The sequence below is a fragment of the Heloderma suspectum genome, chromosome 4, assembly GCF_057233095.1.
Source record: "Heloderma suspectum isolate Gila_16-S chromosome 4, 16-S_ref, whole genome shotgun sequence".
NCBI lineage: Eukaryota > Metazoa > Chordata > Lepidosauria > Squamata > Helodermatidae > Heloderma > Heloderma suspectum.
In genome coordinates, this window is record NC_139461.1 from 23943724 (window position 1) to 23967372 (window position 23649).

At 43.9% G+C, this 23649-nt stretch overlaps 1 protein-coding gene across 6 annotated transcripts in view; it reads left to right on the forward strand.

Moving 5' to 3' along the window:
• MTSS1 (MTSS I-BAR domain containing 1) overlaps positions 1–23649 on the forward strand; it is a 164356-nt gene that overhangs the window by 131186 nt on the left and 9521 nt on the right. Inside the window, exons 1-7 of one of the 6 annotated variants that reach the window (XM_084848848.1) lie at positions 2267–2339; positions 10677–10834; positions 12301–12408; positions 13771–13868; positions 16083–16293; positions 21938–22060; positions 23291–23488. In XM_084848848.1, the coding sequence (XP_084704974.1) occupies positions 2309–2339; positions 10677–10834; positions 12301–12408; positions 13771–13868; positions 16083–16293; positions 21938–22060; positions 23291–23488 (927 nt within the window). In that variant the 5' untranslated portion in view covers positions 2267–2308. Of the gene's footprint in view, positions 1–2266; positions 2340–10676; positions 10835–12300; positions 12409–13770; positions 13869–16082; positions 16294–21937; positions 22061–23290; positions 23489–23649 lie in introns of those variants that run through there. The other 5 variants (XM_084848842.1, XM_084848843.1, XM_084848845.1 and 2 more) reach the window with 5 other exon arrangements.

The window sequence follows — 23649 nt, forward strand, 5'->3', positions numbered from 1 at the left end:
CCATTACTTGAACCATTTTTATACCTTTGTGAACCTTCAAGTGATGCTTCACCCCAAGGATTCTACCTGGGGAAAGATCTTGGTTAGATCGCCACAGCTGCTTTATAGCAGTATTAAAGTACACTGATAACTGTTGGGGCACATAACACATTCTGTATATTGCTATCGTAGTGTTATTTCCTGCTTTTTTTATTCTACATTATCCAAAATACTGCAACAAATGCCACTATGAGTCCTTTGAGGTAAAAATGTGCAAGAGGGATATAGTGTTAACATGATGGGATCGTAATGATATGACATAAGGTGTAGATCTGGTCCTCCAGTGAACCTTTAGCTTAAGCTCTTCTTTCTGGCCATTCCGTATCTGTCCTTACAGAGAAAAGCAAATGAATAAACTGGAGACTTCCTATATAAACTTAAATCTAATCTCCATGAGCATGTAATATAAAACTGGCTTTCTGTAGTTTGATAACCACTTCTTCATAACATAAATGAAATCTTACTGGAGTATAAAACGTGGTGAACCACTCTGAGCAACAACAGATAATATTGGAGTTATAGTTTACTTGGATATTTTGCCTGTTTCTGGATTATTGAATAAGATTTGCTGAAGTGAAATCTCATGGTTTTAGACAATTAGTTGCTAGATACTTCAATTTTATAGAAGCTTGGGCAGTTTTTCGCGTTTCTCAAGAAAAAGCATTTAATCCCACAAATACTCCGATTTTAGTACTAAAACTTTTTCTTGGGAAACCTTTCTTGGGAACCAGTGATGTCCATTTTTTAAGCCAGTTAACAAAAGGAAGTGGTCGGAGGGCATTTTTGCTGAAGAGTTGCAGTTTCTCTTGTGCATAGAAGTAAAAGATGATTGGCACCTTTGCTATGTTGCAAATGTACTTTTCCGATCCCTATCCTGACAGTACTTGGATGCTGCAAGTATCTCCGAAAGTCATGTTGCCATTTCATACTGCAGGGGTGTGAATGTTTGTAGTGCATATGTACTTTAAAGTCACAGCCAACATATTTGCATAATATCATGCATAGTGTATGTAGGATGGCATCTATAATAGATTCTGCTCAGGATTTGAGAATTTTGAGAGTTGCAGAGAGGAATCTGTGACTATGTTGCCAGACTTTGCTTAAAATTTGTGAGAATTCCATTGGTTAAATGGTGAAACTGATTTCCATGATTCTGGTTTCATGTTTTTCTCAAGTATCTTACAGAGAGGGGGGAAACAGAATTGCCTACAAATTAACCATTGCACAGCCATATAAGTTAAACAGATGTATGCAAATTTGCACATTCTAGTCTAGTTGTATAATTTAGGGTTTGTATTTTTGGTATTTTTAATACAGAATTCTGTTCCCAATCTGCTTTATATATATTTAAAAGGATGTGGAAGATCCTTAAGTGAAGGTCTGGAAGGTGTAAAAAGCATCACACATCTGGTTCAGTTCTAACCATGATTTGGAGAACCAGCCAAATATTGTGGGTTCATGGTCCCTGCCCTTCCCTCTTACCTGCCAATTTCCTCTCCTTTTCGCAATTTCCCAGTGGAATGGAAACTGGTGGTGGAATGTATTTCCACTCAACTACAGCCCCCCACACCTCCTAATCTGCTCCAGAGCAGGTTTGGGGAGCACACAAGTCCCATTTCGCGAGTAGACGTCTGCTCATGCAATGTTGGATTTAAGCCATAGTTTGCAAACCTACTTCAAATGGTAATTTATAAATCATAGTTTAGAGTTAGCACCAATCATAATTTGCTTAGTTTGTATGTCATGGCAAACTATGGTACAGGACAAGAAACATGGAATTGGAGGAGGAAGCCAGCATGTGAGAGTGGAGGAGGGGCCATGCAAGCCAATGGCATGTTAACAGTTCTTCAAACCATGGTTTGAAAAATCAGAACATGATTTTTCGTGAAATCTCAATCAGAACATGAACCATTGTCATAAATCTAACGTTTCTTTTGGTTCCTGATCTAATTCATCAAGTTGTATCATGCTGATCTGCATGTAAATATTTGAAGGACCAGCTGCCAAGATCCCATGAAGATGATAGAACTCTAGCAAAGCTGAATAAATTTAAAGTAGCCTGAATACAACAAATTTTGTTGGGAAAATTAACACTTCGACTGTAGTCATTTTAAAATGTGAAAGAATAAAGAAGTCACAACATGAATGGAATCATTTTGCTTCTCCGAGCTAATAATGATGACTAAACATTAGGAGTGCTAGAACACTGGTTTTGACTTCTTTTATTTTCTTTTCCTGTATCAATTTTTGTATCCTGCTATTTCTCATCATGCTCACCTTCTCGACAGCTGAGGCACTGGGTAAGTCTGAGCTGCACTGTATCCCTGGTGGCTGGTCGGTGTAATTCTTGCTGTGGTCTCTTTATAGTTGTCTAGCTGCCTAGACTAATTTTGAATTTTAAAAAACCCATACCTTTTGGGCTTGACATTCAAGAACTGGTGTTGGGGTCCATGTCCTCCTTATTCAGATACTACATGAAAGCACGAATTATCCCACCAGCGCTGGAAAATACTTTGGGTCGCTTAGTACTGGCATCAAAATTTTAAGTTCCAGCCCTGCCTTCAAATACTTTCAAGTTCATAGGCAACAATATTATTTATGCTTGGAACATTGTTTCAGATATCCCAGTGTATCATCTTAATTGTGTATCATCCTGATTAAGAGTATTCAGATATCCCAGTGTACCTCTCTTTCTTTATCATGGCATGTGTACAGTGGAAAGTAGCTGCACATTTTACTAGCCTAGAAAGGAGTTAGAGTTAAAATTGCAACCCAATTCTTGTAAATAAAGTGATTTCTAAAGGATTTTAGTGGTAGACTTTCATACCTTGGCTTAGGACTGGGTCAGGTGTCTAAGTGATCTCCTGTTGGATTGGGGGCACTGACAGAAGTTTTGAATACCTTTTCTACAATCTCTCGACAGACTGATTTTCGAAGATATTTTTAAATTTGCATCTTTTGAAGTCTAGAGCTTAACATCATTAGTGTTTGTAAGCCCTTGCCCCTAAAAATCCCCTTTCTCCTTTAAAAAGAAATCACTTGCATGTTATGCCTGATATTTGAGTTCTATGTATTAGGAATTCCTTCCTTCTACTCTTCATTACTGGCTCTGCAATGATGGGTTGAATTAGAGATGCCTGACTTTGAATCAGGCAGTTGAGAACAGAAAATTGTTATGTATCCTAGAATGGTGTGATCTCCAGAAAGCTCGCAGCAGGAAAACTCCATTAAATGTTTGTGTTGGTGGAGAACTTAAGGAATTCCTGCCACATTCCTTGGACTTGTCACTAGTATCTCATGGCTAGTGGTATCAAAGGTCACAAGAAGATCTTATAGGATCAGTTGCGTCTCTCCAAAAGGATTTTTGTGCAAGACTTCAAAGCACAATCTTCAAAGGCTGATAAGGAAATCCCCCAAAACTGAACATCATGTTCATCATTTTGAAATGTCAAATCTCTCTATTATCCTGTTGCTTCTGTGCACACCTGGTACCTCTCTGTCCTTCAATAATCCAGATAAATCACTTGAAGGAATAATCTCAAAACCCCCAAGAGATCTAACGTATACTGTAATTATATACATATATGTGTGTGTGTAATATTTGAGTCAATAGTCCCCTTCCAAGCACCATGCATGGAAGTGTATTGGGAAATGCTTTAATCTTAAGCTTCCTCAAAGCATATGTCAACTGTATAGATATTCATAAGCCCCAGCAGGTAGATGAGCTATTCGGGCACTTAGTAGTATCCTACACAGCTGGTGAATGGCTCAAGCAAAATCTGGAGCATACATGTATGCAGAAGAATTTTGCAGTGACCTCCCCCTAAGCCTTGTCTTTTCAAAAGCCAAACATGTGAATGAGACTCCATTGCATGCATGCTTTGGTATGTAAAGGTTGCAGCAGTTTCCTAGAGCTGCTTCTTAGCTTACTGATGGCTAGTGGCAAATTTGGAGCTATAGGCCCTGCACTTTTTTCATTAAAAAATACAGGATAGGGGCAGGATATGAAGAAAATACCAAAGCATGCATGCGATGGCAAAGCAAGCACAGAAGAGTCCTCTCCTTGTGATCAAGCTGCTTATCCTGCCACTTACCACTGTAGCCCAACAGGTTCCTTGTGAGTAAAGCACTTTGCAGTGGTGCCCAGGCAGGGGTGAGGGACTCCAGAGTTTGTCTGAGGCTTGACTTGGGTCTGAGATAGACACCTTTTATTTGGGCATGCCGCAGGATTTTGCAAACAAAACAAAAACAGATGGAGAGAGATCCCTCTCTCCAAAGAGGTTTCAATCTAAACAGTGAGGAAGACAGCGGGGTGAAGAGAGATAAATATAAGCAAAGGACGAATGGGAGCAAATGCAGCTATATCTTGTTAGACTTGGTAATTGTTGGGCTTAGAATTCGCTATTACGGTTAATGGGTTTAACCCAAGGCTTCACGGAAAAGGTGATATTTGAGACGTATGTTCCCCTTCCCCCAAATTGGTGTCCTCCGCTGACACATGTTCAGGGAGACAGAGGTGTGTGTGTGCGTGCGCGCGCACATATGCCTCAGCGCCCCCTTCAGGCGCAGAAGGAGGTTAAACTATCAGACCCTGCGACTGACCAGCAGTTTGAAGCCTCTGATTCCCCAAGCCTGTGTGAGTATGAAGAGTCCTGAATCTTGAACCATTCAGATTCATTGGGGACCCCAGGTTCCTGTGTTATGAGAGACGAAGAAAAACTACACTTCCTCCACACATTCTCTAATTGTGTACACCGGTATCATGTGTGCCCCCACCCTACTTGCCTTTTTACTAAACTAAAAAGCCCCAAATGTTGTAACCTTTCCTCATAGGCAAGCTGCTCCAGTCCCCTGATCTGCCCTTTTCTGCATCTGCTCCAGCTCTACAATATCCTTTTTGAGATGTGACCAGAACTGTGTACATAAGAGTATTCCAAATGTGGCTGCACCTTAGATTTGTATAAAGGCAGGATGATAGTGGCAGTTTTATTTTTATTCCTTTCCTAATTACTTCCTTACATGGAATTTGCCTTTTTTCACATCAGCTACACACTGAGGTGGTGTTGTCATTGAGCTATGCATGACCCCAAGATCCCTTTCCTGGTCAGTCACCACCAACCCATACCTCATCATTAGGATTTTTTGCCCCAATATGTGTCTATTTACATTTCCTTACATTGAACTGCATTTGCCATTTTAATGCCCATTCATCCAGTTTGGAGAGAACGTTTGTTTTAACCACCCTAAATAATTTGAGGTCATCACCAAACCTGCCCACTCATTCCTACCCCACCCCCATTCATAACATTAATGAAGAAGTTAAAAAGCTTCAGTCCCAACTGGTTACATCTCTCCATTGCAAGCACTGTCCCTTTATTCCTGCTCTCTGCTTCCTGTTCTTTTAACGAGTTACCAGTCTATAAGAAGGCCTGCTCCTTGCTGCAGCTTCCAACTTAAGCTGACAGCCTTGGCTGCAGCCATTGGCCTCAGGGAACTTGAACTGGAGAACACATCTTCCGGCTTGAGATTCAGGGGACTGCTATCTATAGTCCCTGCCTTGTTCTGACATCTGGACCTCCTCTTCCTCATGGCAGTCTGGGTGGCTTCCCTGTTAAATGGGGAATACATGTCCTGCATGTGTGTGAGTGTGTGACTTGGCAGGGTGCTGGGGGAAAGGAGTGACAAGTATGTGTGTTCTGAGCCCTTTTTGATGGCCCACTCTGTGCACATTGATAAAACAACCTTCCTGTGAAGTTTGGCAGATCATGTTTTGGTCGATCCCCACCTATGGAAGCAAAAGGGAAGTTAGCATCTGGTCTACCAGGGAGATATTACAGTGCAAGGGCCCTGTTCAAAGTACCTCAGTGTACAGCTATTGAAGTAATACTGTATAATATGGAGGTTGATGTCTTCCAGCATGCATTCCAATGGTGGAGACAGAATTGGATCATAGATTTGAGCTGCTTTAATGAGCTCCTAGTTTCACTTGTATGAAATCTTTCAATATGTACAGGAGTACGTTTAGGATGTGATTTAGGTTTAGTGAGTTCAAATTAAAGCTTCTGCCATGCACAGCTGCACTTGAGTAGCCAGGCACTTCCAAGCAATGTTCAGGATTTGAGCTTTTAATTTTCTCCTGCAGTTCAAAATTGGTATGTCCTGGGCTAGGCAGCTCTGGTCTTGGAAATCCCAAGTAACCTTCAGAGGATAAATGGGTTTATGGAGGGGATATTCCCATTATAAACAATGAGTTTAAGTGGGGGAATGAAGGTAGGCCTTGGGCACCATGATGTAGGAGAGCCCATTACTCAGGGTGGAAGGGAAGAATGGGTGATTATGGGTGTGGGATGCATGAACCTAGACCCCTGGTGCCATTACAGAGGATTCTGGGTAGCATTCTTACATTAACTAGGCCATGACAAGGTTGAAAACGATGCTTGCCATCTGTGACTGGGATAAGCCCTTGTGTTGAGCGAGAACTGAGATGGCAGGACTGGCTCTTGGCAGGTGGACTTAGTAGTGATTCAGGGCCATGGCAGCTGCGACAAACCAACAAACTGTTGTGGTAAGCATGGTCCTTAGTAAGCTTTTTAATAGAAGAGTAATAGTAGGGGTGTGGCAGTTGGAGGCAGTAGTTTGGGTTTGTAGGGAGGGGTGAGGGAGAAAAAAGAGCAGGAGGTGTCCTACTTGTGTCCTCCGATTCTTGCTATTATGAAGACTTGGGGTAAAATTCAAGTGTGGCATTCTGCCGATGGAAGCAGTTCCATCAGTGAAGCTGTGTGTGTGTGTGTGTGTGTGATTCCCCCCCCCCATCCCCTTGTGTGCCCTCAAAATCTCCTGTAGGGCAGATTTTCCGGCAGCGCAGAGGGCTGCAGTAGGGGGAGAGGCAGAAAGTCCCATTACTCTAGCAGATTTCCACTAGCGTCATGTTGGATTTAAGCCCTAGTATGCAGCTGGGCTTAGGAATGTCAATTGTGATGGTTAAACTTTACCTCTTGCAGTGGGATTTTCTGTGCATATGTTATTATAAAAAGAAGCTTTTGTGTGTAAAACTTACTGTCTATGAGCTTCAGCCACATTTAAGTCAAGGTGTATTTTTGTATCAACAATTTCCCCCCTCTCAATAAGCCCTCTGGACTATTTCATATGCTGTTTTTCTGTGACACATACACGACAGTGCTCCACCAACCTCAAAAATCCTCGTGAGAAATGTACTGCTTTAATCAGCTGCTGTCCCATGCCAGCTTCGATTTTATTGATGCCCCTTTATAGTAGCTTCTCTAGGAAAGTCCATCAACTTCAGTACTAAACAGCACCTTAAAGATTCACTATTTGACTGGGAATTCAAAAGATGCTTCATAATATGGTGGCTGGCGCAGGCAGCCATAATGCTGAAAGGAATTTGGCACAAGAACAGAGCTGTGAATACATTTGAATGTAAATTTTCCTGATTATTTGTGATCCCGTGGCTTGAATTGAATCGATTTGCTTATCTGTTTGTAAAACTGATTCTCTCTCTAATACCTTTTTCTGAAAAGTTTGTCCGTGTATACACACCAACTCTTACTATACCATTTAACTCTTGCTTATCAAGCTGGGTTGATTTTAAATTGGAGATGGGTGACTTCTTCTGACTCCCAGGGCTGATGGCCTTCCACTGTGGTGGGGCACAAACTGGTTCTTTGTGGGCTGGTGAGTCCTTGGAGTCCATTGACAAGAGTTGTTGTTTCACAACCTTGATAAAAATCAGTCTTCAAACTGCCTACCTTCAGGGAACCCTTTTCATACCAATTTGCTGGCCAAGAAACCCTGCGCATCTGCTCCTGAACTCCTGCAGAAGATTTGGGGGCATATTCCGGGGCTCAGTGGCATAGCACATGCTTTGCATGCAGACATTCCAGAGTTCAATCCAGTTAGAAGGCTCAGGAAGCACTAGAGGTGTGAAGGCCTGGAAAAAACCTGAAAAAAATTGGGGGAAACCTGTTCATTTCTGAGGACTGTTTTTGTTTTTTTCCAAAGAATTGGAAAAATGGAACAGCTTTGGCTGATGGCATATTTTCTTTTAGAATTTAAGACAAAGTATTTATGTAATTACATCATGAGAAATGCCAGGTTGGATGAATCACAGGTCGGAATTAAGATTGCCGGGAGAATTATCAACAACCTCAGACGCGGAGACGATACCACCCTAATGGCAGAAAGTGAAGAGGATGTAAACAGCCTCTTGTTGAGGGTGAAAGAGGAGAGTGCAAAAGCTGGTTTGAAACTCAACATTAAAAAAACTAAGATCATGGCATCTGGCCCCATCACTTCCTGGCATATGGAAGGGTAAGAAATGGCAGCAGTGACAGATTTTATTTTCTTGGGCTCCAAGATCACCGCAGACGGTGACTGTAGCCATGAAATTAAAAGATGCTTGCTCCTTGGGAGGAAAGCTATGGCAAACCTAGACAGCATAGTCAGAAGCAGAGACATAACCTTGCCGACAAAGGTCCGTCTAATCAAAGCTATGGTTTTCCCAGTAGTAACGTATGGCTGTGAGAGCTGGACTATAAGGAAGGCTGAGCGCCGAAGAATTGATGCTTTCGAACTGTGGTGCTGGAGAAGACTCTTACGAGTCCCCTGGACTGCAAGGAGGTCAAATCAGTCCATCCTAAAGGAAATCAACCCTGACTGCTCATTGGAAGGACAGATAATGAAGCTGAAGCTCCAATATTTTGGCCACCTAATGTGAAGAGAAAACTCCCTGGAAAAGACCCTGATGCTGGGAAAGACTGAAGGCAAAAGGAGAAGCGGATGGCAGAGGATGAGATGGCCATATAGCATCACTGATGCAATGAATATGAACTTGAGCATGCTCTGGGAGAGAGCGGAGGACAGGAAGGCCTGGCGTGCTATGGTCCATGGGGTCACGAAGAGTCGGACATGACTTAATGACTGAACAACAATAAGCAGTCATTTAATGTACTTCTAATCTATTCAGACTATAATCACTAATTTACTGAGTATTTTTAAAAGTTTTAAAATACAGTGATAATTTTATGAGCAAACTAAGTCATACATAAAATAATGTTAGGAATAGAAAGACTGCTTTATGTCCCTCAAGGAGCCCTCCCCAACCAGCTGCCCTTCAGATGTTTTCGACTAGAGTGCCCATGGGAGCTGAAGTCCAAAATATCTGGAGTGCACCAGGTTGGGGAAGGCTGTCTTAAAGCAACAAAGTGACTTTACATCTGTAAAGAGCATTTTTAAAAAGTATTGCTTATTTTTCATCTTTTTCAAAATTTCCAGTTTTTCTGACCCCCCCCCCCCCTGAAAAAAAAACCATTTTCCCCCCATGGCCTCAAAATTTCCAGACATTTTACATCTCTAGATAGCAGGTGATGGGAAAGAGACGTGGTGAGGCACTGCTAGTCATAGTAGACTGGGGAAGATGGGCAAAAGATCAGACCTAGAATAAAGCAGCTTCCACTGTTCCAAGCAGAGCATTGGCCAGGCCTGTTGGGCTACCTCATTGCCCTACATGGTGCACCATGGAACAACATGCATGCTGTCCTGTAACTGCACATTGCAAGGGAAGATTGGTAGGCAAGCTGTCTCTCTAAGAACATAAGCACCCTGCTGGATCAGACAAAGCACCTGTCTAGTCTAGTATCTTGTTGCCTTCCTTCCTGTGTGTATACTTCCCATAGCCATCATGGTTAGCATTCATTGATAGCCATGTCCTCCAGGAATTTGTCTGATCCCCTCCTAAAGCCATCAAAGCTGGTGGCTGTTACCACATCTTGTGGTAGTGAATTCCACAGCGTAGCTATATGCTGTGTGGAGAAATACCTCGTTTTGTTTGTCCTGTGTATCCAATGGATGACCTTGGGTTCTAGTATTATGAGAGAGAGAGAAAGCAACTTCTGTGCCTAATTTGTATGGCTCTGTCATGTTCCCTGAGAAGCATGTCCACTATTCCTCATCCTTAAGGGGAACCCGTAATAAGTGCCACAGACTCCCAAGGAGCCCTGAATACAGTTGGAAAACCACCAGTCTAAGTCAGTATAGCTTGAATTCTTCCCATCTTGTCTTGTGTATTTGATGAAAAACAGTCTTTGAATCTGAACCTTTTTTCCTCCTTCACATTTTTCTCATCTATGTAGTCTCTTCTGAATTGTCTATTATGAAACGTAAAAAAAGTGTTTTGTATAGAATCCTCCTGATTTAAACTGAAAATGAAAGCAAATTCACTTTAATAGTGGGGGCAAGGTGTACTTGAAATTGTATTGATGGGGTGGGGTCAACTTGACTGAATCTGTATGTAACACCCAGCCATACAAATATGTTTGCCGTGTACTCATGGGTTGCTCTACTTGTGAGCAGTGAAGGCTGGTGGCTCTGATGTCAGCGAGGTGGTGAATCTGCTCCTGGTTTCAGTCAGAACTCTGGTTCTCACCTTCAATAGCTCCTTTAGAGGTCTGACTGGTTCCGACTTAAACCCGGAGCAGATTCACCACCCCATTGACATCAGAGCCACCAGCCTTCACTGCTTGTGAGTTTGGCTGGGTGGAATAAGAGATCCAAATATTCACAGGCTTTTCTGGGAACAGCTTGAGCCTAAAACTACTTCTGCTTTCCTCCATTGTGAATAGGTAGAGGAGACATCCAGCCTCAGCTAGACAGTGCATTGCAGGATGTGAACGATAAGTACCTACTCCTTGAAGAAACAGAGAAACAGGCTGTTAGAAAGGCCCTAATTGAAGAACGTGGCAGATTCTGTGCATTCATTTCTATGCTGCGGCCTGTGATTGTGAGTTTCTGTCAAGCCCTTCTGTCGTTCACTTGCATGGAAATAAGTTTTGAGTCCCCGAAGAGAGTAATGTGTTCCTAACATAATGTATTTTAATCCTGATCCTTCATTATTTCTCAAGTATTTTTAGCCACCTTTTAAGGCTATGTTTTCACAAAACAGTGTGCAAAAGGACTGAGAGAAGGTAGAATGCAAATAGTGTATATATAAAACAAATGTACACAATACTTGAGAAAGCTGCTCTGGACATGCCAGCTGCTCATGGTCTCAAAGACAGCATGGAAAACGAAAGACTTCAAGGCCCATCTGAATACAAGTACTGAAGGAGCTAGGTGTAAATCCATTAGAAGGAAGTTCCCAAAGTGCTGAGGCCACCCTGAGAAGGCCTTGTCTCTCATGCATGCCAGCCTAACTGATTTTATCAGTGCGTACTTGAGAAAACAAAGTTGACAAAGGTCAGAGGATAGTGTACACTCACATCAGAGCTTTAGGCTGCAATTCTAAACAGACTTACCAGGGTGTAAGGCCTGCTGAACACATTACAACTTCCTTCCAAGTAAACATGCACAGGATTGTACTATAGTATTTGAACTGGCTGAAACAACAGGACAAAGCCACGAGATCACTCATTGGCATTCTTGGCCAGGCATATCAACAGAGCAAATGGTGGAGGGTCCTTGGGAGACATGGACACCCCCCCCCCTTTTCCAAACATGAGAGTGAGAGTGACATCTTTTGAGAATTAACTCAAACTCAGGTTTGATCGATTCCCTCCGTAGCCCTTATTCATTTGGTCCCACCACCAGATTTATGTTGAGTGGAAGCACCAGAAAGAGAGGATCTTTGAGGCCCAAATAATCTGTGTGCTACAGAAGAGGGGTGGGCAGACCGCTGCCTTGGCAGCTCTACTTTGTTATATACAAGAACCTCATGGTCCATCAACGAGAGGCAGATATACAAAAGTCCCTCCCAGCCACCTTTTTACACTTAGAATTAAGGAGCAGGGTACTTCTGAGCATATGCTCAGCCCAGGAAGTTATTTTCTGTTCTAGAACTGAGCTTACAGTCCTCTCACACACCCACACACAGTTTCATGCCTGGTTCTCTTCCCCCACCTCAACAGCTTTCTTGATTAGAGTAATCTAACGGGCGGGGAAGCTTTTTACTTGTCAGTATTGTTAAACCATTCAGAGTCCAAAATTCTTGCCAATTGTTTTTCTTTTTCTTTTTAATACAGAAGCCATGTTGACATCTACCTTGTCAGCATTTTCTGTAGCTGAGGTCATAAGTATCTAGCTGCTTTTAGTCTTTCTGAAATTGTGCATGTTCAATGCATCTGGTGCTGTCTATGCTTATTCTCAGTAAATGGACACAGCTAGAATGTAGAAGTGGACCAAAATTGTGTACACAATAAAACTCAATGTGGGCAATGCTAATTTTCTAGATTTTTAAAAAAAATCTTCCAGGAAGAAGAAATATCAATGCTGGGAGAAATAACTCACTTACAGACCATATCAGAAGATCTGAAGAGCCTCACCATGGACCCTCACAAGTTGCCACAATCAAGTGAGCAGGTTAGTTTGTTTGAGGAGAAGCTAATCTATTCTGTTTACTGTGATAACTAAACTCTGAAGAAGTGGCAGTCCTTATAGTTGACTTTTTACTGTTCACCATTTGGGAAGCTGTGAGATAAAGTCAAGCAAGCAAGTCAGCTTGGGACACAACCCTTTGAGAAGTAGTGTTCTTGCTGAGCTCCCCTTCCTCTAACTGGAGTTTGTGCAGAACTTGCCAGTAGTCTGTGCCTTTGGCCTTAATCTAGGTCAGGTGTGGGCAATTTTGGGCAGTCTGGGAGCAAAATTGCAGCCCCTGGAACCCTCCAGGGGGATGTATTCCTGCTACCACCCCTGACCCATACCACTGCAATTAGTCAGCGGCTGTGGCAGCAAAAAACCCAGTAGTTTGCTCCTGAAATTTGGCAGTAAACCACAGTGGAGACCCAAAAGGCCCGTATTTAACGTGCCACTGCTGCTGAATTTCGGGCTGGGTTGGGGGAGCAGTGGATGCGATCCAAGGTCTGCATCCCTGATCTAGGTGGTACTTAGATATTGGCAGGCAGCACTGCAGTATTATTGGCAAGAACTTGAATGTGTGTTGCGCTTTGAAAAAGGGTTGTGCCGTGTTATTGAGGGTTTTGCAAAAGTGTAAGATATGGGTGGGAGGAGGAGAGAGGGGGATTGCAATCCTGCACCTGTGTGCTGCTTTCATTGATTTCAGTGGGACCTATGTGTACGTAAGCCTTCATGCTGTTTTGATAAATGACAAATTGGTGTTTTGTTTTGTTTTTAACGTGCAGTGTTTTAAAATACTTTTCTTGCATCTGTGTAAGCTAGAGGGGCTCAGAAATATATTTGACAAGTGGGACATACAGTAAAATGTTGCAGTGTGAAGTGATACTGTTCAGAGTGTGTCAGCCAGCTAGCCATGCCGTTTTACAGGATTCTCCATCCCACCACCCCACCCCTGCCACCAGCATTCTGTGGCCACAACGCATCCTCATTGGGCTGATTTTTAGAGGTTGTTTTTGCCAAGTCTGCTGATAGCTCTCCTTTTTGCATGGATGGTGCTATTTTGACTATAGAAGAGTCCACAGTTAGAGAATGAGTTTGTTATTAATATATAGATTTAGAAAGATGCTATGTATCTTGCATTGACAACATGCACAAGTGACCTATTCCCAAATGAAGGATGGTGGTTAATGTCATGACAACACCCTTGGTTTGTAGTGCTAGAAAAAAGCATTTTGAGATGCTAGTGAGATACGCTATGCTCAGTGGATTCCCTGAGATTATTGGTGGTCCCAACAGCAGTTAGCTTCAGGCTGCCATTGACGAATCACTGATGTAAAATACCTTGTGTGGCTATCTGTGCTTCTCCAGGTAATTCTAGATTTGAAAGGTTCTGACTATGGCTGGTCCTATCAGACTCCTCCATCTTCTCCCAGTACTACCATGTCCAGAAAATCCAGTGTCTGCAGGTAAGCAGAAAAGCCAAAGATCCTGTTTCTGAGGGATCCCAATAGCAAATTCTGAACACATATCTAGAAGCTTTATCTTTAAAATGTGTTTTACTTGGACGCTGCCTTTAAAACATTCAGCGCAACTTGCGTGGCGCTCCCAGAGATCATCCAGGCGCTGATCGGGTCCACTCTGGCTTCACTTTATCAGTGCTGCAGCGTCACATGCTCCTCTTCCATTCATGGGCATTGAGCTTTAGTTGGGCTGACATCGGTGTAATTTGTATTTAGGATTGTTGGGGTCTTGGCGTGAGCCTGAACTTCGTAAAAAAAAAAAAGCTAGGAATTGCGCTCTTCCCCTTCTGAACATATGACTGCTTATGGGGAATATTAATAGCTGACAGTCATTGTGACTAAACAGCCATACAGAAGGGTTTGAGAAAACGAAGGGAAACTTGCACTTGAATGAAGTTACTTGATGAATTGCTGGTTCGGGGTCTGCTATTTCTTGCTACTGCCCCATGAATCTGAATACTCGGATATTTATAGGTTTTTTAAAACAACAGCAATACACAGCAGCTTTAATTTCTCAGTAGATAAAACTATCTGAATGCATCAGTTTCTTTTTAAACTGTTGGAATAAAATTATTTACTGTAAAATGCAGTCGCTCTTAACTGTTCAGCACTGTCTTAATTCAGTTCAGCTTTTTTCCCCCGTGTGTTGGAACCTTTTCTACCTCCTCCACGAAACTGTTTTCTCTCAGCTAAAACAGTTTGGCAGCATGCATCTCCTCTTTCCTGCTCCCTCCCAGGCACACTGGTGTCCAATTCTCTCCTTTTCTCCAACAAAAGGAAGACATTCTACCATGTGTTCTGCCCTTGCATTTCTTTCTAGCCTCTTACCTTTTTTTTATGGTTGCCTTCCAAATCCACATGGATTGGAAAGCTGAAGCACCCTATGGCATGGTAGACCAGGGTGTCTTTTCATTTTCCCGCATAGCTAGCTGTCTGTGCATGTATATGTATAATATCTATAGACAGGAGATCTATTGATATTTACATTGATAGCAGTAAGCACAGGCTTTTAAAAATGCAATATCCTGAAAAGTTAAAGGAAAATGGCTGGCCATACAGTCTTAGTAACAGTCTTATGGCAAACTAGCAAAATGGCAGGAGATCCGTGATGAGTGTTGTGCTCTAACAGTAAATGAAGCCGCAGTGTGCCCCCCACCCCAATTTCAGATCAGAGGTCCCAGTGGCTGCATTTACCCTTTAAAAGAAATCTTCAGGGGATCCCTTTACGGATCTCCTGCTGGTCTTGTCTAGTTGCACCTGTACTTCCTCAAATTGATAGCACTACTTAAGTAGCAGGATCTTAAAGTATAAAGTAACCTACCTATCTAATTACTAGCAACCCCTCCCCTGCCTTTAGTAGGCATTTTAAAACTGTGCTTCAAGCTTTGAGTAAGCCCAGTGGACTGGGGTTCCACATGCCTTTTCTGATTATAGGCTCTATCACAAGGTCAAATGACAGCCTTAGAAGGCAAATTAGGGCACTGTTAGCAGCAGCAGAGTGAGAGACAGATGGATCCAATTCATGGGGCAGAATCCACTGAGATGTTCTCCTTCACAAGTCCCATTGACGCCCTGGGAGCTGCCCTAACGCACAACAGTGCTTTTGCACCACTCCTGTTTGCTTCAGTGGGCTTGCAAGGAGAGCTTCCTAGTGGGTTGCATCCCATGCAAATTAGCTTTCTTGGAGGGCTGCCATTTTGATTCTCTGCATCAGCCACCTAATTGTCTTGAGTCAGCGCTAATTGGTATTTAATGCTTCACTGCAAATATTTCTGTAAAGGTCACTAGCCCAACTGCCTCCAAGTCCCCATCACCTTGTTTCATGTTGATAGTGAGAAAAAAGCCAGCTCCCTTCCACTTAACTTGCCTCGTCTCCTGGAAGACATTCTTAGTTGCCACAGGCAGCCAGGCATGTGACTGGCTGCAAGTGTGGTGTAGTGTAGAATTCTAGTGGCCCCCTCTGTATTGCCATTTTTCATCTGGTTACTGAGGATATTGCAGCTACTTACAACTCTACCAGTTACTTCCACCAGTTGTGCCACTTTATGATTTGTGCTGCATGCCTTCCCTGGAGAACCATGGAATGCTAATTGTACTGTGCTGGTCTCTCCCCGACCCCTTTTTGTCCCCCTCCATCTCTCTTCCTTTTGTATCTCACAGCAGTCTGAACAGTGTTAACAGTAGTGACTCCCGGTCAAGTGGCTCGCACTCTCACTCACCCAGTTCACACTATCGCTACCGCAGCTCCAATCTGCCTCAGCAGGCACCGATGAGGCTTTCCAGCGTGTCTTCGCATGACTCCGGATTCATGTCCCAGGATGCTTTTCAGTCCAAGTCACCATCCCCGATGCCTCCAGAAGCACCCAACCAGGTATGTCTGGGGACGATTGCATTAGGATAATACAGTTTCTCTGCTAATGTCCCCTAAAAAATATGCGGTTGGAGAAATGAAACATAGCTTTGGTGTCTCCAAGGGACTAATGGTTTTTTTTAGCAAATAAGTATAATTGTTAATAAATCCCATTGCAGTGGCCTCTGCCTCAGGTTATTTGGTTACCTGTCTGCTACATTACTCTTCTGGTAGGCTACAGCTGCTTTCTCATTCTCCTTTACCTGTAGCAAATCGTATTTAAGCATGGCTTAGAGCCATGGTGAAGAACCTCAGGTCCAGGGGCCAAATCTCATCTGCCTGTGGGCCAAATCTGGCCCTCCGGGGTTCCCCACATGGGCCCGCCCTCTTTCTCTGACCACTGATCTTTTGGTGGTTTCCTAGCCTTTGTGCAGTTTTTCCCCCATTCTAAAAGGTTGAAATGTCTTTCCTAAGGTTTTGTTACTGGCAGGAATTGCTTTAAGCTAAAATATGCTGGTTCTTTTGGCTCCAACCCTTTTGCCTTAGGCCCCACCCACCACTGGAATGCAGCCCCCGACAGCTTCTCTTAAATTGAATTTGGCCCTCGGGTTGAAAGAGGTTCAACACCCCTGAGTTAGAGGTTGGCTTGTGGCCACCAAGAGATAAATCCAGGAATTACCTCTCGTTGCAACAGCCAAAAGCTAATATGTAGGGCTCTTTCACGTGTTACAGGAAAGATGCATCCCTCTTCCCACCCCATGTTTCCGGGTGCTTCCAGACAGAAGGCTCCTAGCACTGCCGATTAGAGGGCATTGTGCAGCTATTCTTGTCTCTTTCCCCTTAACGGATATTGTGCCGTAAGAAGTGGGGAAACACAGGAGGGTTATGAGTGGAAGACCACGTTGTCTGGATCCTCTGTAACATTCCCTGAATGAGGCAGGGCAATGGCATGATAGAAGGCTTGTCTGGAAGCACCCTCAAAGCAAGATGATCACAGCTTTTCTGTAATATTTTGAAGAGGAATCTGGAGGAAATGTTTAGGCAAACAACTGGGAAATGTATGCCTGAGAGTTTCCTTTAGCCAAGACTCCCCAAGTGGTGTTCTGAGTGTGTGTGTTTATCACCCCTTCAGGATATCACAGCAAATAGTTAGTAGACATGCTATGAAGTCATGGGGACATGACTTCAGCGGTAATAGTTTCCAAACAGAGGGAGACATTATTTTAAATTGTGGTTGATGTAGGTTGTAAATGATTCACTTCAGATTGTTCAGTCATGGTGAATAATCTGCTGAATTGAAGGTTTAGTCATAGATCAGCCTTCTACCTGGCCGTCTCCAGATGTGTTGGATTCCCAGCACCCCCAGCCAGCGTGCTGGGAATCATAGTCCAGCATATCTGGAGAGGGTCAGGTTGGGAAAGGCTGCCACAGATTCTGCCATTCTGTGTTTGCAGAAACTTCCACTCACATTTAGATGCTCCCCCATGTGAGGTCTTGCACAAGATGTTAGTGCCAACACATTTTTCAAGACATAGGATCTGCCTTTTTCCTCCTGGTAGTTCAACCATATTATTTCCCTAATTAATAACACCCCACCACAAACTATTCCTTGCTAAGAAGCTCGCCCATCCATGGGCAGAATCCAGTGGAGTGTATTCTTTCCCGATTCCTACCGATTCCATTCCACCCCGCTGATTCCCTTCTGCAAGAGGTGGGCCCCACCAATTCCAAGGCACAAGTGGGACCCAGCACTTACAAGGGAGATTTAGTTGCTTCCTAGGGGAAGCCCCGAAACGAGTGTAAAAGCTTGTGTTTGGAAGGTGGCAGGTTGGCGGTGCTCCCTTATGAGAGCTCTGCTGACTTGCCTCCTTCCAGAAACTTAGCTTTTCCACTCATTTTGAGTTGCCCCAGAAGTGCTAAATTGCCATTATGGAAGTGGTGGGGGCCACTCGTGCAATTGAATTGGCAGGGCGGAAGAGAATCAGCGGAGTTGGAAGCACCCCTTTGGATTCTGCCTGCTGTTCCATTTCCTTCCAAAGCGTTACAGATTCTACAAAAGGTTTGTACAGCAGCTTACTTTAGGAATTAATCAGTTCCTACATTGGGAATCATTCTCTACTTACATAAAGTGGATTTCTTTGTTGCTGAAAGCAGATGCATATTTTCAGGAAGGTGTTGAATTTGCCACTTCAGTATGCACATGGCAGAAATTACTTGTCTGAATCCCCCCCCCCCCCCCCATGGGTGCATGCATTAAAATTTCTCTGTACATGCAAAGCTAGCAGGCAGGGGAGAAGGGTAGGCTGGAAACCTTCTCCCTGAATTGCTATCATGGGTGGTTTATGCAGATGTGCAATTTCTCCCACATGTATATTAATACAGCCCCATGAGGACTACATTACACAATCTTCAGTAAACGTTTGGATCTGTTCTGGCTTGGAATTCTTTAGTTACAGAATTCACAAATCCACGTTCCACTCACATTAAGGAGGGCTGCTCATATTACTTGTGCATATTTGACTTAGAACTTAGGGTGGAATCCAATGTAGCAAAAGCCTGTTTGTGTGACAGGATTTACTCCTGGCCCCCACTGCAGCCTCTTGTGCCCCCCAGATGTGCTCCAGAGGGTCGCACAACCTTCTGGAGCAGATGTGGAGGGTCTGCGGTGGGGAGAGAGAGGCTGCCTACTCCCTGGTTCTGCTGATGGAAGGATCTAATTGGATTCTACCCTTAGTGTGAGCGCAGTACAAATGTGCATATAAACACTTGTATTATACAGGTACACTTATCAGGGAGCTGTGATTGGCTGAAAGTGTTCTCATTGGCAAACCTGGATTTGTCTCTGTGGAATGTGTGAAATGGCTCAGGCCACCAGTTGTCCTACTGGGCAGTTAACTTTTTCTTCTTCTTTTGCAAGGGGGGTTCCAAATAGCACTATCTTGTACGAGGATCACACAGTCCTGTCTGGGTCCACCGTCATTGTTGGTTACCCATATTTTTGGAGCTTGTTAAAAGTGTGGTCGTGGTTTTTCAGAGCTGGTCAGAAGTTGGACCTCTCCATGCTGACCCCGTCCCATATGGAACTCTGCTTACTAGTGCAAAGCATTATTGCTCAGTTGGAATATTGGTTGTCTGAAACCACTTTCAGCTTCGTCGCAGACAGAGGATATTGAGAAATAACTTTTGTCTTAACCCTTTGGCTGATGAGTAGAAGGTCCACTGCGGATCTGTTTAAAAACAGAGTCCCTTAGCATAATCTCAGCACGGGAGTAAGCTGGATTGTTTTTCTGGCCTGGCTATTTGGGTTTTGCTTTGGTGTCTCACTACTCACAGGCTGCATCAAGTAACCATGTTGACAAGCTTCCCCAAAAGCTGTTTAATGTGCAATGTGTCTTGTGTTTGTAACCAACTGACAGACTTTCATCTTGGAATTTGTGCTGCAAGGGCAATGTGAGAGAGAAATATCCTCACAGTGCCATATGCCGTGTTTGAAAGCGGAATGCTGTTTCTAACAGTAACATTGTGGTGGATGAAACCAACATCCCATTTTGTCAGTGAAGCTTTTTATGTATGGAGAGTGCCCTGTTTTGTGTGAGTTCTCTCTTGCTGAGGGACGAAAGAATGCAACGAACCGTGGATGTATCTCTTCTCATGGGTGGGACTGGGGTGGGGGCTGGGATGATCCATATCAAAATCATCCCATATCATGGACAGTTTGGCGGTTTAAACTAGTGAGCTAGAGAGAGAAGCTTCAACACAAAAGGAGTCAAAGCATCTTGCCTGTTTTATCTTCACACACAGGTCAGTTATACCATAGTGTGAAAGTTGTACTGCTAGTGGCGTGCTGGTGTGAACCTAGAGCTCACTCACACATACAACCTGTAGTATAAATTGTAGCACTTGTATGTAAACACCCAGGTGAACAGCACTTGCTTTTGCAATCTGCCAACTCTCCCTTTTCTTTTTTTGTGCAGCATGTGGATTGCATGAACCTACTTCATGCAGGCTCCAGTCCTGTAAGAAATTATCTGTGTAGTGGTGGGAACACTGTGTAGTGTTCTGTAGTAATTTGATTTAACCCTGAGCAGGCACTGAGATCTGCTCCTTATGAAATAGTGAGGCATTTCAGTTCTGTAAGGAGAGATGGGGTGACTTTATACTGTATAATCTCAGATCTACACACACACACGCACACCAGAGTCCAGATCTTGGCCCAAGAAACGCCAAATTCTATGCTTGGAATAAACTACGCAGACCTTGCCTTTAAATCGGCTTATTGTGTCTACAACAGTGCATTCTGGATTCTTTTGCTGAGGTCTCACCTTGCCTGCCTGCACCTTTTTATGGTAGTACACATTGCTTACTTCTGTTCTCTATTTTAGCCCGGTGTAATGACATTGATGTGGGTCATTTTATAGTCTGGGAAACTGTGTTGTGCTGTAGATGTGAGGCAAAGAGCAGAGAACCGCGCCTTGAGGGCAAGGGCAGGAAACCTCTTTGCATCTGGGTGCTGGATTCCCCCAGGACCAACTGGCCCTGAAACCCAGCCCTGGCACCATTTGGACCCACCCTCAGCCATTTCTCTTTCCTCCATGTAAAGAGAGGAACGGAGCTCCGTGCCCGTCTCTGCACAGAGAAAGGGGCTCAGCCGTCACTTGGAAGAGCAGTGCCTCCGAGGCCAGCCAAGCTGGTGGCTTCTCATGCCGCTTGGCATCTGGATAAGGATGGCGAGCATCATGTGCAGGGACTTGCAAGCTTTAGAGGAAAAGGGTGGACTTGGGTGATTTGGGGTGTTTTCCCCTCTTACCCCTACAAGAAGTGTTAATTTAGAGTCATTGCATGCTGAGATTCCCACACTCTCAGGATGTTTTGACAGTGATGGTTATGGCGTGAGAGAAGCATGGGAGGGCAATACAGACATGTGACGAGCACAGTAAGGCTGTGGATAAAATCCACGTGGATGGACAGGGAGCCTCCTTGGCCGTCAGCACCCCTTGCTTAATCTCCTCCTAGGACCTTGGTCAGCATAACACAGCAGTAGGTTCTGACTGCTTTCTATGAAGGAATATATGTGGAAAGAATCGCATTGGAATGGAAATTACTGCTTTGGTTTTCCAAGAAAGATCTGTGGGCAGCTATCAGGAGTCTGGTATTTTGCTTCTGGTTCTTTCTTGATGAAGCCTCAGGGATCTTCACTTCCAGCGTTAGGCATTTCCTCATGTATCTCTTCATAGAGTTCGTGTTCACCAGTCTCAAAAGGAAGGCCCGGTAGGAGTAACCATGGATTGTGCTCTTGCAGCCAGTGCCATATCTTCAGCATACAACTTTTCTGATGCTCTGCTTTTGAGGTAGTTCTGCATTTGCAGCTCTTGGCAGTACGGCAGCCCTGCCATTGAAACAGAAGCATCAGGAGGCTGTGCCCTTTAGAAGTCGTTGCTTTTGTCTCTCCTGCACCGTTACTGATCAGCATTGAACGCTTTCAGCTGTGTTTAATGATTGATTTTTTCCCCCGTAACCCCTAACATTCTGCTTCTCTCCTCCTTCTTTCTTCTGTGTATGTATTTGTCCCTCTGTGCTTTGTTGGGTTTTGTCTTGTTTTGTCGGCTTGTCTTTTTTCTTTCCTTCTCCTTGCTGTGTTTGTGGTGCTGTTTTTTTTTAAACCCAGCAGAATTCGTCCAGCTCGGCCTCCTCCGAAGCCTCCGAAACCTGCCAGTCCGTCAGCGAGTGCAGTTCCCCCACATCAGTCAGCTCAGGGTCCACCATGGGGGCTTGGGCCTCCACAGAGAAGGTGAAAAGGGGTTTCCAGGCTCTGGGGTATTCAGTTCCATGAGCGCCAGTGGAGGATGAGAATGAACAGACGGGAATGGACACCTTCCTCACTTCCTGAAAGGGTCTAAATGAACGAACGAACGCGCACAGGAATACAGCAGCGGAACAACCTACCCTTTTTCATGCAGCTAGTTTGGCATTTAGAGTGTGTTCACACAACCACTTTTTATGCCAAAATGCCACCAGTGCAGGAATATGGGTATCGTAACTGGTTTTGTGACTGCTCTGAACACAGCCTGCCACGTCCTAAAAGAAGATATGCCAAGGCATAGCATGTAGGGGTTGTGACACAGGTTGGAGCATACTCAAGACCATTTGCCAGGCATTTTGCAAAGGTTTTTGTGGCAGGTGCCGGCTGCATTTAATAACAATTTGCCCACTATGGAGCCACCTTGATAAAAATAGCAATAATTGCAATTGGCCCTAGTTGGCTTTTCTAATAAGTGAGACCAACATTGGAGACTATATACCTCCAGGTGTCTAATTAATATATTGTGTAAGTCCCTCCTTGTGCACTTTCCACATTCTCTGTAAAACCAGGAGGCCCTCTGGCATGTGCAAATCTCCCAGGTGTCATAGAGTAAAGCTTTGGGTAAATTCTGACCTTGGTCAGAGTGAGTGAGTGATCAGATCCATTCTCAGCTGGCAATGTCACTGAGTCCCTTCTTCACCCCTGTCATTATGTTACTCCTGGAACACATCATTTTCTGAGGCTGAGCAATGAAGTGCAAAAATACTAACCCAGAAGGCATATTAACCACTTTGGAAAGGCTGCATCTTCTTGCTTTCGGAGTCTGAGTGGAAGCTTCCAGTGCACTTGTGTGTTGAGGAGCAGCGCTCCATGGAGCATTCCTCCTGCTCGCTGTGTTTATCTGGCATACTTAACACCGACGGATATTAGGGTTGCCGCTGTAGCACAGTTGCGTAAGGCTGTTCAGCCCCTGAAAAAGATCTCTTTTCTTTCTTATTTGAACATTATTGCATATTTGAATAACATTAACAAAGCATGAGCAAGCGCTGTATGGGTGTTCAGTTGCAAACGTTATCAAATCCTCATGCGGTATGCTTCCCCTCCCCTTTCTCTCCAAGCAGTGCATGCCTGATTCACCTTGTATATTTCCCCCCATATTTTGTCCTATTTATATTAATTTCTCTCCTTTTTTCAATTTTTATTTTTGTTTGTTTCCAGTTGTCTAATGGCTATTATCACTGTAGTTTGTCAAGTGGCCCAACCTTAGCCTCGGTTGGCACAGGCCTTTTCCCTCATATCCCGTCTGTCTCTCACGCATGGACCCGGGCTTCCTCCTCCACCCTCCTTCCAGACTACGCTCATTATTACACCATTGGGCCAGGCATGCTACCGTCATCTAAGATCCCTAGCTGGAAGGTTTGTGTTTCTTTTGTTTCTGTCACACTCTCTCCTTTCCATTCCCACCCCACCCCAACTGTACTGCAAGACGTTGCTTCTCAAATACCATTTGATTCTTGGTTGATTCCACCCCCTCCCCTCTTGAACTGTTACCACCATTCTGAATTCTCGATCTGAGA